Genomic DNA, 15,593 nt, shown 5'->3' on the forward strand with positions numbered 1-15,593 from the left:
CACCTACTTGGAATTTCTTCTTTCATTTGATGACTGATGGGCTTCCCCTGAGCTATACATAACCTTGATCACTTACCATCTTGTGTAAGAAGTAGAGGATATGGTGAAAAATCTGTCCAAATACTCATTCCGAATTTTGTTCTACCAAGGATATGCTCTGGGAACCTTGTTGTGATACTCCAGATTTTCCCAGTATTTGTCTTCAAATCAAAAGCAGGATATGCATTTCTGATTCTGTAAAATATATGTGAAGATGCTATATCTAAAGAGGATAAGAACTAAACAAAAATTCTACAAGATACATATGATGATACATAGAGAGCTGTTAGAAATAAAATTCTGTGGAGAGAAATGTTAGCAACACAAACTCTGTTTTCATACTTTAGTGAGATAACTACATATCAGCACACATAACTACGTCTGTTATTTTAGGGAAACCATCAGCAAAATCTTGATGGAATTGACAGAACCACTGCTGAGCTTGACCTCAGTGAAACCAAAAGGAGTTTAAACAGAGGCTTGAGTGTACACTAGTAGAAATGATAGAACTCAAATATGTACTTAAATAGTGAGTTTTAACACAGAACTAGCCAACAGCACATGCACAGACAGCTGCAACCAGGACATCTGGTCAAAAGAAATACAGGAACTTGCTTTCTATGCAAAATCTTAAGGAGTGTCTATTTCCACAACTTTCTCAAATCCAATATGAAACCCTCGTTAATAAAGCCCGGGGTATTTATGTAAAAGTCTGTAGAATGCAGTAGCAGTCACAGTCCTTGAGTCCCCCTGTTATATCATTAAATATAAAATATATTGCCCCTCCTCCTTCCAATTACCATAGACTTGCAGAAACTAATTCCTCCTGAGGTCCCATTTCCTAATGAACTCTGGTCACAGGTATTATGTCTCTCATCCGGGATTAAACTTGCTTTTTAAGCAAATACACTCTGCAGCTGCAGGTAGGGGTACACACTGTACTACCTGAAGCTTTACATTTCATTAATTGGCCTGAATATTTAGCAGCTAAACCAAAACATTCTGTACTAAGCATCCTGCATTCTCTTCTCTTTGTTGGTTCATGAAGTATTTTGTAAGCTTCTGAGTTGGGAGTGCTTTGTAATGTCTCTACTAAGTGTGTTTTGAACCTCAGCTCTCTCACATAAAAGTCTTCATTATTCTGTTACCTCCAGCCTCAGAGCTGCTGCCCAAGTCTCTTAAACAGCCATGCGAACTGCTCCTTGGTGCCCTGCATTTCTACAGCATCAGAAAGGGGGAAAAAATAAAAATAAGGAGAGCCTAGGCTTCCAAATTTAATAACTCAGCCAAGCAGCCCATTTCTTATCGTGCAAAGCCAGGGGGCTTGATGTTTCAGTGGGGGGAGAGGAAATGAGGCTTGACAAGACTAGCTCCAGAACAAGGTGGATTTATACTCATGGTCAGAAACCATCACACTGCAGAGGCTGTTCAGGTGACCTGGGTGGTTGGTGTCAGTCCATTTTCTTTGTGCACAAGGTACAGCTTTTCCCTGTAACATGTTTCTGCAAGAAAGCCAAGGACTGAATAATTTGAAACTTTCACTGCCCTTTATCCAGCCTCAAATCACCAGGCCATGTACACACACAGGGCACGAATCCTCCTCAACTTACTGGCACCCATTTCAAAACTAGGCAAACCTCATCTCCTTCCATACCCATTGCTTGTATTTTAGCAAATGTGGGGACCCAAATTTGCTTTTCATATAAATAATGCTTTTCAGATAAAACACTAATTCAGTTTCTGAGTGTTGCCTCTTTATGGCCATCTACTATTCTCATGTGATTAAAGGGTTTCTGGCTTGAGCAGGTGGGCAAAACACTAAAAACTTTGAAAGTTTGAGTCTTCTAAAGCATAACTGAAGTACTATACGAGCATTACACGAATAGAATCTTGTGCTACTTGCTTTCTGTCTTTTTTTGGTCTTTTGGTTGCAGTGATATTTTGTCCTAAAAATGTTTCTCTACTTATTTAATAGAAGAAAAGCAAAAGCTGTTCTTATTTTGTTCTTAAGAGCATTTGCCCATGACATGCACAAAACAAGTTCCTGAAAAACAAGAATGTCTTATTCATATTTTTCATTTTAGTCCTGTAAATAAACTCATCTATCCAAAATCAATATAAAGCTTTCCTTATAATTAGAATGTTTAGACATTAAAAAAATCTGAATAGCTGGGAGGAAAGCAGTCATGTGGAATGTGCCTTCATGCATCTATCTCACGGTAGAATTGCGTTGGGGTTCAGGCTGATGAACTGTGGAAAAGGAAACTGAGACATGTGAGTGAGTATGGAAGTGACCATTCCACTTGAATATATAAATACTTGCTCTTAATTTCAGTGCAACATCAAACTGGGTTTTTTGGTTGGGTTGTTTTGGGTTTTTTCTTTAAAGAGAAGAAGCCTTGGCTGACCTTGAATAAAATCAATTCATTAACGTCTAATGACAAAATCAGGAATCCATTTTCCAACTACTTTCCAGAGGGGAAAAGTGTGCATTTGTGCTGACAACTTGAAGTGTGATCAGCAAATATCTACAAAAGAAAAATCAATCTGCACAGATGGTCTAAATACTTGTAATTTTTTGTGTGCTGGGATTTCAACGCAATTAACTTTTCTGCAGAAGATTAAGAAAGTAAAAAATGTTCTATCCCATTAACTCAGGCTATTAAGTGTAACAGTGAAGTATAATTAAAGTAGGTTTTGTCACTTGCTAAGTCTCACTTTTCATCATGACAGTATGTAGCAATTCTGTTCTCAATCAGTTCCCCCAGCTCTTATTTTCTTATTTTCAGAGTTGCACAGGCACTAATATTGTCCAAGACAATGACAGAAAAAGGACGGGAAGTGTCACACTCTATAACCCATCAATAGTGAGGAGTTAAATGTACTTTTCACTAATAAAGCAGATAGTTAAAAGAGAAAATATTTTTTAAATTAATGTTCGTTTTTAAATGTGTTTCTCTTTAAACCAAAATTAGAAGTGTTTCCTTATTTAAGTAGATGCTGGAATTGCAGCATTGTTCAGGACTGCAGGATGTGGGTGGTTAACCTCAGGTGGATTCCAGGTGCCCATCAAGCTGCTCTACCACTCCCTCTTCACTGCAGGGGCAGAGGGAGAAAAGATGGGGAAAACCCTGCTGGGTCAAGATATTTAACAAAAGCAAAAGCCACACAGGTAGTTAAGGGAAGACAAAATATTCTCAACTTCTAACAGCAGGCAATGCCCAGCCCCTTTCCAGGAAGAAGGGCTGCAGACAAATGTCATAATAATGATATGCCCAGCAGTAGCCAGACACTGGGGTGCCATACATGCTCTTCTGGCTGCCAACACAAAAAAACCCAAAACTTTTTCATTACTTACTTCTCCACTGTTTTGCAAAAACCAGCAATGTTTTCATTGCTTCCTCGATCTGCTTCGACCAGCTGGATAGACCAACCTGCAGCCTAAAAACACCAAAAAGACCCCAGAAGAAACAGAGCTGAGTTGTTTAGCTATCAGAAGCAGAAAGACCATAAGGCTAACCTTGAATTTAGTTCCCTGAGAGCCCATCACTCCTCCCCTGACTTGATGGAGTTCCCAATAAACACAAATGACCCCATTTTGACTGCACTCTAAATGCTTTCAGAAGTCACAAAGCATCAGCTGCCCTGGGCAACAATTGCTTTTCTTCTCCATGCAGAACATGAGGAATTTCAGACAAAGCTTTCACAATTCACCTGGTATCAAGGCACTGATAACTCCAAATGTAGATATTTAGTTTACCAAAGGGAGAAGGACAAACTGAAGCTTATGCTTCAGCGTGTTTTAATCCTTATGTTCTCTTTTTCTGCCCTGGCAGGAACGTCAGCATCCCCTCCATAAAACTGTCAGGTAAGTCCCTAAGACAGATAAGAAGGAACCAGTGGACTCTACTGAACATGAAAAATCCCCACCTACTTTTGTGAACTTGGAGACCAGAGGTCTGAGCCACTGCTTAGGGTCAAGAATCCCTCTGTCTGTTTGCCTGGAGTACTCTTCAGCCAGAACATTACCTCCAAGAAAGAACTTAATGCTATTACATCTGCAAGTCCTTTCTACTCTCATAGCTGGAAACATTACAATTCTTAAGTGTAAAAGAGCTTTTAAACCCCCTCAGAAAGAGAAGGGATGTGAACTGAGACATGGCAAAAGGTTTATTTTATAATTTGAATAATAATTTGTATGAAAGTGTGGAAATATATTAAAAATAACTAATAAACAGAACGTAGGATTCTCTTTGGCTGGACAATATGCATTAAAAGATGCAGGGTGGGAAATTTTAGTTATAGTTTAAAAAACTGATGATTATAAAAGATGAGAGATCTGCTGGGAGCTGCCTTGTGGGGAAATCACAAAGGCAGAACTGAAAGCTCAAAAGCCAGAAACGTTATGTCAGTACAATGAGACCCAAAATTGATGGTATGCAGTATTTTCATTACCCACAATACCACATAAATCATTAGGAGAGTGCACATGAAATTTAAAGATACTAAGGGGGCATCATCAATATAGGGCAAAATTGAAATTGTCTGGTGGGAAAAAGCAATGGATAATCCTGAGAATGTAAATAAGAGAGTAAAATTAAATTTAACAATTGAAACCAAAAGTCTATCATTCCCTGGTTCTAAGAACTGCTGAAGAAAGTCTTTCAAAATCCAGTGAAAATACAACATCTCCACTGGCTCATTCTTTCCATTTTGGTTAGGCTACCTTACAATTTGTTTCATCAGACAGCAATAAGAACTTCTGAATGACTATTTAGAAATTCTGAGTGATTTGGTAACAATAAGAGCCTCCCAAAATTACCTATTTATTAAAAAACAACAACAACAACAACGAACAAACAAAACACAAAAACAAAGTCTCCTGTTTCACCTACAGCTCTGTCCTTGAAAAGCAGGTACAGTGCCCTGGAAATAGCACATGTAAAAAGAGAAATAAGTGAAAAGCTAAGAAAATTAGTTCATAGGTAAAAAAAGGTGAGGCTGGGGCACAACCTTAAATGGGACTGGAGATATTAAAAGAGCAAAACCACAACTTCAAACCAAGGAGGGAGAAACAGAGAGGAATTGAGCAGGATGAAGGACAAGACTTGGAATGCATGATTTGCCACAAGGACATGGGTATGAATCCCCAAATCCTCATGGCTTGAAGAATATGATTAGATAATTAGTAAGGATGGAAAAGAGGAGCCTGAGGGCCCAAAGCTCCAATCTGGATCCTCCCCTGCAGGACACAGGAGTGACACAGGAGCCCTCTGCTTCTTTCATCTTTGCTGGCAGCATCTGTGAGTGATTCTTAGTGGCGAACAAGAATCCTGTGCAGCCTAGTAATAGTCTACACTATGGAAAACACCATTGCTAAGTCACTGAAATTCATTCTGGTGGCAGAGGTATAGAAAGGACATAAACAGCTCCAGCTCCATCAATCAGTCATAGGGGTGAGAGATTTAGTTTGGTCATGTCTTCTTTTCACATGTCCAGAAACTTTTCTTCCTCTTGCATATAAAGGTAAAATGTTAATTACATGATCACATTATTGCACATTATTTTCCAACAGGACTTGAGTTTCCATGCACTGCAAATATGTTAAAGAAATCAGTAAATGAGACAGAACTGCATACGGAGAGAAGTAATGACTACAGGAATGAAGCAACTGAATGCATCCCTTGAAGACTGTAATCTTTTTTCATCCATAGACATAAAAAAAAAAAAAAATGTTTGATCTGAAGATGGCCCTTGGGGGAAGGTATGAGTCTTGCTTGTTAGTTACTCTGAAAATATTAGAAGCTAAAATTAGATCCCAAATATCATACATTGAGTCGATAAATAGATACTTTTTAGGTTTCATTACAGTCTGCTTTCCAATATTAAAAAAACCCTCTCCTTTCACTAGGATGTTATGAAGATAGTTACCTTTACTATTTTTGAACATCTAACCTGTAATGGTAAGGCCAGAAAAAAAAATATTTCCTTTATTACATTGGACTCATTTTGATTAGCACACATTAAGTAAAGCCTAGGGCCATACAGCTGCACCCAAGAGCTATGGATCAGAATAGCAGTATGATTTCAGCAGTGTGAATATTTCATCTTGCCTACCTATGACCCATCTAATTTCTAATCTCTGCATCTCAGCATCCTTTGTATTTCGCTCTCAAGTCTTGATTCTCATCTCCTACTACTTGGATGCATTATTTACTTGCTCTGGACCTCAAGCCCAGCCTGTTCTTATTGTTTTGTTGTGGTGTTTCACTTTTCCAGCCCTTCTGATTCTCTTACTCAGCACCAGGTGTGTCACTCCGCAGTGCTTGTCTGTTCCAAAAGTCCCAGCCCAGCAGCAGTAACTGCTTTACAGGCTTTTTGCTCTTCCCTCTCTCTAAGAATGTCTTTCACTCTTATTTTCCCTTATCATCTCAAGGTTCAGCTGCCAGCCCCTTGCCTTGGCTCTCTTTCTGTCCTGACATGATTTTTTCTCCCTGAAGGAATTCCTGTGACCACAGTGAATTTTATGCTATAAATCAATTCACTCCTCTCTCCCATTTCTTCCTCTTGGAGCTAAACAGCTCAAATACTTCCCTGACTTAATCAAATCCTCCCACACATTCGATTGTAGCTGCCCTTGACTCACTCAGCTCCTCTCTTCCCTCCCCTATAATTCTCTCCTCCTCCGTCACAGAAGTGTTTGTGCCTGGTTTTAAACGCTTGCTTCCTCCAGCACCTCTTCTTCCCATCCCATGATTTAATCTCCTCCTGCTCATTTGTATCCCACTATTTTCTGCTTTTCTCCTGAGAAGGCTTGTTCTTTTTATCATGTCAGCATGCTTTAGTTTTCCTATCATGAGTAAAAAGCAACAACAGCCTTTTGTGTCTCCACCTCTTCCTCCCCTCCTCTTTTGTATTCATCACTGAAATTCCAAAATGCGGTGCACAGGATTAGTCTGAAGAGTTCTTGTCCTCAGATATATTTCCCCCTGCTGCCTTCCCATCTGTCTGGGGCTGCATATGTTTACTTTTATAGTTCTTCCTTTTCAGAGATATAGAAACAAGTCAATCAAGTGTCTCTTCCCCTTTGCTGTATGATACTGTGATCACTGGGAGTTAAAGGCAGAAGGTGAACCTAAACTATCTTTTAATATTCATGGTGCAGAGGTATCCTGTAGGCTATTTCAGGATTCCTATAGTGATTCAGAATGCTAACAAGGACTGGAGGAAAGGGAGGATTTGTCATTTTCTTTTCCCTTCTCCATATCAGGATTTTGAAAGAAAGAAAATGAGGACAGGTATAAAATCACAGAGAGTCATGGGAGCCCCATAAGGCATGGTTATTAAAAATGGCAAAATCACAAATGGAACTGTGAACACTTGATGAACGAGGAAAAAAGATAAAGGGTTTGCTTCAGACAGCTAAAAGACAGAGTGTGTGTCATAGGATCCAGCTTCCACAGTTAGAGAAGATGTGTCTATTTTAAGAAAATAATTATACATGCACACGGAAGTGCATGCAGAACAGGGTGAAGGTAGGATGGGCTGTACATTTCATCTCTCAGGATCAGGATAGATCTAGCCAGACTAGACACAGAGACAGCAAAAAATCCAAAAAGCAACAAACAAACAAACAAACAAATAATCAGAACCCCCTACCAGATTCAACATAATGTATTGTTATTTCGAATCTCAAGTTTCATATTAGACCATTAAAATTTGTCATCTCGTCTTTCAAACACAACTTACTCTACATTTCTGTATTTATCCTTCTCTGGTAGTTTTCTGCTTCAGTGAGCCATAAAATAAGCCTACTGGAGCATTCTAGACCATAATCTAGATTATCTTCTGGTATAAAATTCTTTTGCTTGCCCTGAAGTATAAATGTTTTATTTTTCATAAGGTCTTTAAATTAAGTGCTTCTAATCCATGTTGCAACAGTGTGAGTGAAGACACAAAGTACAAGGACACAAACAAGAACAAAAAACTTTAAGCACTGTTAATGTAAGAACGTTTAGATACCTCTCTGCTGTACCCAGAGCCCTGGGGGTGGGTAGGAACTATGTTGCATCTTCTGGAAATACTGGTTAAAGAAGTTGCCCCATTTCCACTTTCTTCTCTCACTTTTTGTCCAAATGGATAATTGTCTGAGAAAACAGGACTTGGAGCAGCCAGATTGTCAAAGCCTATCTGAAACTCCAGATTTGTGCTGTCCCTTTGCACATTTGAAACTGGATTTACACTCTGCCTCCCATGGAGCTCTCTCTGGGGGCTGTAGGGGTGAGAATCCAGCACAGAGAAGTTTCTGCAATCAGGCAATAAAGAAGGTCTGAAGCCAACCACAGGTGACTCTGTGCCTTGCTGCCAGTGAGGGGTTGCATTTCCAGGGTAAACCTCTCCATGAGCAATGACAGGGTGGCTGTGAAGGTGCTGGTCAGGCACATTCCGAATGAAAAGGTCTGATGGGAAAAACATTTCTTCATGGTGATGTGGATGGGATGAGCCATAGAAAAAGAATTCGTTGCTGACTTCATCAACTATTGGATCAAATCCCAGGGGAATCTCCCCATCAGAACCAGGATGGCATTTTGGGTAAGGTGCTTGGAGCCCAGGGTGTACTTCACAAAATTCACTGGCTGAGTAGGGCACAAAGTGTGCCATGGCTGATTGCTCACTGCAGTCCTTCCAGTCTTCAGGAAAATCTCGTCATAATTCCAAGGCCAAGAGAGCAACGTTCAGAGCTGGAGCTCCATCCCACTGAAATGAAGCACAGAATGGAAGTTAAACCCAAAATATCTAATACAATGAAAGCACTACACTGCCTTGGTCTTTTTTGCTTCACAGCTTTCTCCAGAGAGTGGAAATATTTTCTTAATGTGGAGCTTGATTATTCTTTTGTCTGATCCTTATTTCCAGGCATATTATTATTACTATAGCTGTGATAATAATAACAACAAATTGCTACTATTGTTATTATCCTTGACTCTTAAATAATAACAACAGGATGCCTGAAACAGCTGATCTAAATATTAAATACTAATTCTGACAAATATTCAAGAAAATCCCTATGTTTTTTTCCCATCATTTCTGCACTTGCATAGCACACAATGCAGGAAGGAAGAAGGAAGACTTTACATTAATGGTTGTCAGTTTCTTTTACATTTTCCTCTTTTTTATGCCACCAATTCCTTCATATTCTACCACTTTTTATCAGTGTAATTAGCTGAAGAAAGTTAAGTCAAAGAATATAGAAGACATTCTATATCCAATTAATATTCCCCAAAAGCTAGGATATGGCATATATAAAGCAGGGGGGAATATAGATATATATATATTTCAGCCTCTTTTTTTTGTTTCTTGTTTTGCAAAATAAATGTATTTTCAAAGCCTGAGGCTGGACGTTTTTAGGCAAATTAACAGGCAAGGGCATGAGCTTCTGCAGCTCCATCATTAATGTTGTTACTAGCAAACCTCCTGATCTGATTTTGGCATGTGCCAAGCACTCGTATGGTTCAGAGGGGCAGCATGCACTGCAAACTGCTGTCAGTAGGCACGAGGATATATTTTTTTAAATTCTACAGCCAAAGTCTATTCTGGGCCATTTGCCCTAAAGGGCTTGGCCTGTTTCTGTATTTACTGATACAGATGTAGCCTAAACCCTACAAATGACAGTAATACCACACACTGAACACAGTTGTGTTGAAGTACCCGATTGCCTAAAAGATTTAATAATTCAGCAAAAAAAATGTATTCCCGAGCAGAAAAGGAAAAAGCTATTGAGATAAAAAGAGTGCTCACAAATTGCTAAAGCTTAGCTCCACAAACAGGTTTTCCATTAAGTTCTCAAGATACTGGATTAGTTTAGATAATAGCACCTTGCAATGAAAATCTATATTACAACAGAAAATATTCATCCCAATATTATTTATTTTTGTTTCATTTTAAGTCAAACTCTGACATAACCTTCTGTCACCCATAGTATGAAATGAGAAATGAAATGAAAACTTAAACAGGCTGAAATAAAACCTGCAGCTCAGAGGCTGAGCTACTGTTTCAAACACTTCACTTAGTAATTCCATGTGTTGCATGCTTTGGTTTGCTTTAACTGGGTTGGAAAAAAAATCCACATTTATGAAATTACACTAGGCCAGATAACCAAAATGATACACACCACTTTAAACAGTGATCTAAAAGGCAATTACAGTTTTTCATCTTTCTCTCAGAATGAATCCTCAAATTCACTGTTTTTAGATAAAAATGACACCATTAAAAAAAAAAACAACAACAACAAAAATTTATTGTATGAAATTGTCCTAATTTACAAGTTTCTCTGTATTTTTCATTTCTACAGCAGGTAAATGAAAAAAAGAAAGCAAGAAAGAGAATGATATTGCCATTAAATCAAAAAGTACAAGATCTTTCACACTTTTTTTAACTCATCTTGAAAATTGGAGCATTTCAGGAAGAAACAGGAGATCAAATAATGAAATCTCTCTCTAGTCCCACCTTCCTTTAAAAAGCTTGGCTGTCTGGAAGACTACAAGGCATAGAAAATGCGGTACCTTTTACACCATTACAACTGTTTCTAAAATATTTTCCTTGCATTTCAAACAAGTTCTGTTTATGATGGCACAGAAATGTCTAACATAAAAAAATGCTCGTTCACCACTGTGGCTTTCTGCAGCCTCTGCACAGGAGCATCCTGTGTCTTTCACAAGGGCTTGTGTGCAAAGGTCAGGGCAGGCTCTGGCTTTTTGCCAGCCACCATTTCACCTTCTGAGTCCTGTCAAGTGCATTGATAAAACAATTTTCAAAAGTCACTAAGGAGGCAAAATTCATATCATTTTTTTATAAAGCACCAAAGTTTTTGGTTTCGTTTTTTTGCCTTGTGGTTTCTCAATCCAAATTTAATTTTGGAGGGTTTGGCTTTTTTCTCCCACAGCTATGAAGCCCTCCTTGTCTATTTGAATGACAGCTGTATTTTCACATAATCATGTGGTTCTGGGATCAGGGCTTTTAAGGGAGTATCCAAATCAATACTGTAAAATATCCACCACAAATCAAGAGACTTGAGAGTCTCACAGCATTGCAAGCACAATCAAAGCACACAAGAATACTTTCTACACCTGGACATGCACATGAATCCTGGTAACAAAGCCTGACACCCTGTGGGCTCAATTTTCCCTTTAGCAGATCTCAGGAGGGGATTCCTGGGGCATTTGCTAAGCAGTAAGAATATCTGCTGCAACTCCTTACCTGAAACACAATTTTTTAGAAAGATATAGAGCCTCTTGTGCCTGCCTTTCTGCTCACAGACATTTCCACGTTACCTGTGTGCTTTCATTATCAAGGAGGTGGAACTTTTCCATCAGGAGCTATTCCTTCCTGTTTAACCGGTTTATGGCAGTGATGATTCTCTTCTCAAGTTGTCCCTCAGGGAAAATTCAAACTCCAGTAGCAATAAAAAGGTAACACCTTATCTATTCCCCTTCTCGATTTGGAAACCCAACCATACTTTTTACTTTTATTTATATATATCTAGTGGCAGATTATCTCACACTTTCAGTGCAAGTTTCTAACATGCTTAAAATAACAACTTTATTACAAGGAAAGAATTGCCTCTTAGGAAGATTTCTGCACAAGAACAGGATTAAAATTTTTTCTCTGCTCCATGTCCATGCTCCAAGAGGAGCTCCCTGCTGCAGCCATAGGGAGGGGGACAATACAAACCTCTGATGGCTCCTCAGGGTGCAGAGCTGGGATGGCACAGCACTGGAAGAACCTCCCTTATTCTGGGATACTTGCCAGGGACCAGCGAGAGTCTGGCTCTCTGCAAAGGGCCTGAGGAGCTGGAGAAAACAGCACTGGCCTCGTCCATCTCCCACAAGCTCCAAGAGCTCAGTGCCATCCATAAAAGGGAGCTCAGAGGCTGCTTCAGACACAGCACAGAGGGAGTTCCCTTGGGGACCACTCGCCTCCACACTTCATACCATTCCTTAAAAAGTTATACATTGCTCCACTTGAGTGCCTGTTCCGAATTCAAGCAAAATCCCAAGGTTGTAACAGGCAAGAAAATGTCCTTGGAAACAGGGAGGGAGGAAGTGTCAACAGAACAGTAGTTTGGTTATAAAAAGTCATGCAATATGACTGAACAGATTAGGATAAAACACAGAAAGTTAATAATTAATACCTGATATCTTATATCTTATAAAGGGAAGATATAATTTGAAAAAGCCCTACAGGATAAAAGTCCCAGTCTTTAAAGCATAAAAGCTGTCGGTGACATCACTGTGATTTAAAAGCAGCTTGACAAGGACAGAACTTATTTCAGCTGGTGAAAGGTGATGCATTTTTTTGCCATATATTCATGTATTCTCCATACAATCCCTTGAAACATCAGCTTGCTCTGTGAGCTGTTTGGTGCCATTTGTGCTGTCTGTGCCCATTTCCAGTGAGCACTGTGAGGTGATCCTGAGACAGAGGAGCACAGAAGATTTAGGAGCTGCCCTGTCAGAGTTTATGTGGTGCTGCTTCACCTCAGGGGGATTGGACGGAGCTAAAGGAGGAGGATTGAGAAAACAGGAAACACACACGGAAAAAGCTCATATTCCAAACAGACACAGGGAGATGACACACAAAATACAGAATGAGCTGGGACCCCTCTGCCTCTCTCCCCATGGTGATTTCTGGGAGAACCCTGTGAAGGTTTTTCTTGGGAGGCTCTGAACATTTTCCGAATTTTCCCAGGCTTTTAGGGTGGCCATAATTTGTCTGTTTTGTGCTTCCCATCAAAGGAGCAGACAGGGAACTGCTGCTGAGTCACTTTCTACCCTAATTCCTCCTAGAACTACCAATAATTGTCTCCTCCTCTTTTGCTGGCATGTGGGACAAAATTTCCAGAGAAAAGAGAACCAGACAATGCCCAGGATGTTTCCGTGATTCTGTTGGATGCTCTCACTGCTCCACCACCCGGCAGGAGCTGCAGACTGAGGATTAATCAGGATTTGGTTTAGCTGTGCAAGAGTGTGCTCTCTGGAGCCAGCTCTGACACGGAGCTGCAGGGAAAGAGCTGGCAAAATACCCACTGCACACCCCCCAGAGTAAAGCACAAGGTCTTCAGCAGGTTTTACTGCAGGGCTGCCTCACAGGAGCTCTCTGAAATAGAACTGCGTTTGATGCTTTTGGGCTTCGAGTAAGAACAGGCTGGCACAGGGAATGCAGCAAAGTGCTTTAGCAGCCCATGGGGATGGAAAACTGGGAACAGTGAGGAAACTGCTCCATTTCACCAGATCCATCACTGTTCTCCAGTGCCACCTTCTGTCGTTAAACTGGGGAGGAGAGGAGGGGAGGGGAGGGGAGGGGAGGGGAGGGGAGGGGAGGGGAGGGGAGGGAAGGGAAGGGAAGGGAAGGGAAGGGAAGGGAAGGGAAGGGAAGGGAAGGGAAGGGAAGGGAAGGGAAGGGAAGGGAAGGGAAGGGAAGGGAAGGGAAGGGAAGGGAAGGGAAGGGAAGGGAAGGGAAGGGAAGGGAAGGGAAGGTTGTTTTGTATCAAAAGCCCTTTCTTTCTCACAAGTTTCATCAAGCAGGGGTTGTGCCCTCCTACCTTGCCTAGTAAAACCCAGCAGAGTAGAAGCTGCTGGGCAAAGAAAATAAAAGTTGCAACAGACACAGTACAGAGGTTGAGTCATTACAGTGATTCATCGGTAGAGGAGACATTTGTTGTAAAGGGCAAGAAGGACTTTTGAATTCTGAAAACACTCCTCACCCTCTGTTTGCTCACACAGAACAAGGGAAAAGACAGAAAGAGGGGGAGGGAAGCAAAGTTCCACTTTCCTGAGAAAAACAAATTGAAAAAATTGTTTAACATAGAAAGCATTTTCACAGGCTCTGCTGACACGTACATCTAATATGCTAAGTAACTAAGTTACCAACACGCTCCTGAGGTCTGGAATAGGTTGTTGTGGAAGAAACCTCCACAGCCTGGCTGCAAAGCGATCTTGGACTAAATGTAGCCTACGGAACTTAATCTCTCCTTGTATTTTAACATCTTTTGTACTTTGATCCTCTGAAAGGAACAGCGCCCTTCGACAGCATTGTTCCTGGCAGAAACAATTACTTCTGCTTGAAAACAAAAATCAATTTGCTGCAAAAAAAAATAGGTGCTGAAATGGAGAAAATGTCTTAATGTATATTAAAATATGCAGGTAAAATAAGACAAGCAGGCAATTTGTTACGTGTATAGACACACACACTCGTGTGAAGGTTTATATATGTGCATCTAAACACATGTACACGCACACAAGTATATATGTGTGTACACTGACACACACAGATCTCTCTGCAAAAGCCTAAAACAGGTATATACATACAAATGCCTATTAAATGCTAAGTGACCCAAGAGGAGAGCTTAAATGATGCAGAAAAGAAGCCAACCCCCAAGTTTCAGGTGAAGGTCAAAAACCCCAAAGCTGAAGAGTGCTGAAAGCCAAAGCTCTTACTTGTAAGGCTTTATAAATTTCACTTTGTTTTCTTCCATTTCTCTTATCTTCTGTTTTTCCCACTGCTTTCTTACGGTGTTCTTTTCATTTTCCCAGCCCAGTGTTCCTGTTGCACGGCTTCCCGGGGCATTTGCTTTGTCGTGCCAGTGTTCAGCAGGGTTTGTTGGTCTAGAAACTGCTCACACCACAGACTGTGCAAATACACCACCACTCTGTGACCCTGGCACACTGCTGATAAGCTCCCCAGGCATCAGAGCAGGCTTTCCCTATGGGAAATTCAGTGGGGTGGCTCACTCAAAACCGCTTTCCACTGCAGCTTGTGATGCTTGGGCATTCTGCAAGGCTGCCAGGGCAAAGAACTCCCAAAGGACAGAGCTCAGCCACTCACTCTGGCAGACCTGAGCTCTGCTTTACCAAAGAAAATCAATTAATAACTCTTTAACCATAACAGCATCTCCATTTGCAATATTGCCCATATTGCAGTATTACAGCAGCTTAAATAATACAATATTTCTGAATTTTCTCTGACCTTCTTGCACATGGTCAGCTTCTTACATCTTTCTCCCAACTTTAATTTTACTGTCACAATTGCTCACAGTACCATTGAAACTGATGCTTAAAAAAACCCCAAAGAAACAAAAAAAACCAAAAAAACTGCACAAAACAACAAATGAAACAACCATGGCTTTTATTGAAAAAAAAAATAGAAAAAGGTTTGCAGGTGTATACACAATCTTTCAACCAACTGAACAGCCTGAACAGCATGCCTTAAAGGCAAATCAGGAAATAAAGCATGTGCTTAGACAGCTAATTTGGCTGCATCCTCGGGCTGCCTGTGCATGTCACCAAAGCATTCATTACTCTGAGCGGGGGGATCGGTGTCGGCGGCGTGCGCAGGCAGCGCACTAGACCGGCCGGGGGCCTTGCTTTCCCGCCCTTTTTGCCGCCATGTTTAGAAGGTCAGGCGAGTGGCGGCCGAGCCGCTTTCTTGGGAGTGGCGTGGTGTAACTGCTGCCCTTCCTAGCCGCCGTCTTTGGTACTGGCAGAGGCCACTTCCAG

General features: G+C 40.7%; 1 protein-coding gene across 1 annotated transcript in view; it reads right to left on the bottom strand.

Moving 5' to 3' along the window:
- The window catches only part of PIK3C2G (phosphatidylinositol-4-phosphate 3-kinase catalytic subunit type 2 gamma), a 172,038-nt gene extending 163,338 nt beyond the window's left edge, over nt 1-8,700 (bottom strand). The window contains exons 1-3 of the mRNA XM_042779210.1: nt 8,062-8,700; nt 3,398-3,480; nt 77-234 (exon numbers count right to left, since the gene is read on the bottom strand). Coding sequence (XP_042635144.1) covers nt 77-234; nt 3,398-3,480; nt 8,062-8,700 — 880 coding nt within the window. The remainder of the gene's footprint in view (nt 1-76; nt 235-3,397; nt 3,481-8,061) is intronic.
- Between the last annotated feature and the right edge of the window lie 6,893 nt (nt 8,701-15,593).

This window comes from Catharus ustulatus, chromosome 4 (assembly GCF_009819885.2).
Source record: "Catharus ustulatus isolate bCatUst1 chromosome 4, bCatUst1.pri.v2, whole genome shotgun sequence".
NCBI classification, from domain to species: domain Eukaryota; kingdom Metazoa; phylum Chordata; class Aves; order Passeriformes; family Turdidae; genus Catharus; species Catharus ustulatus.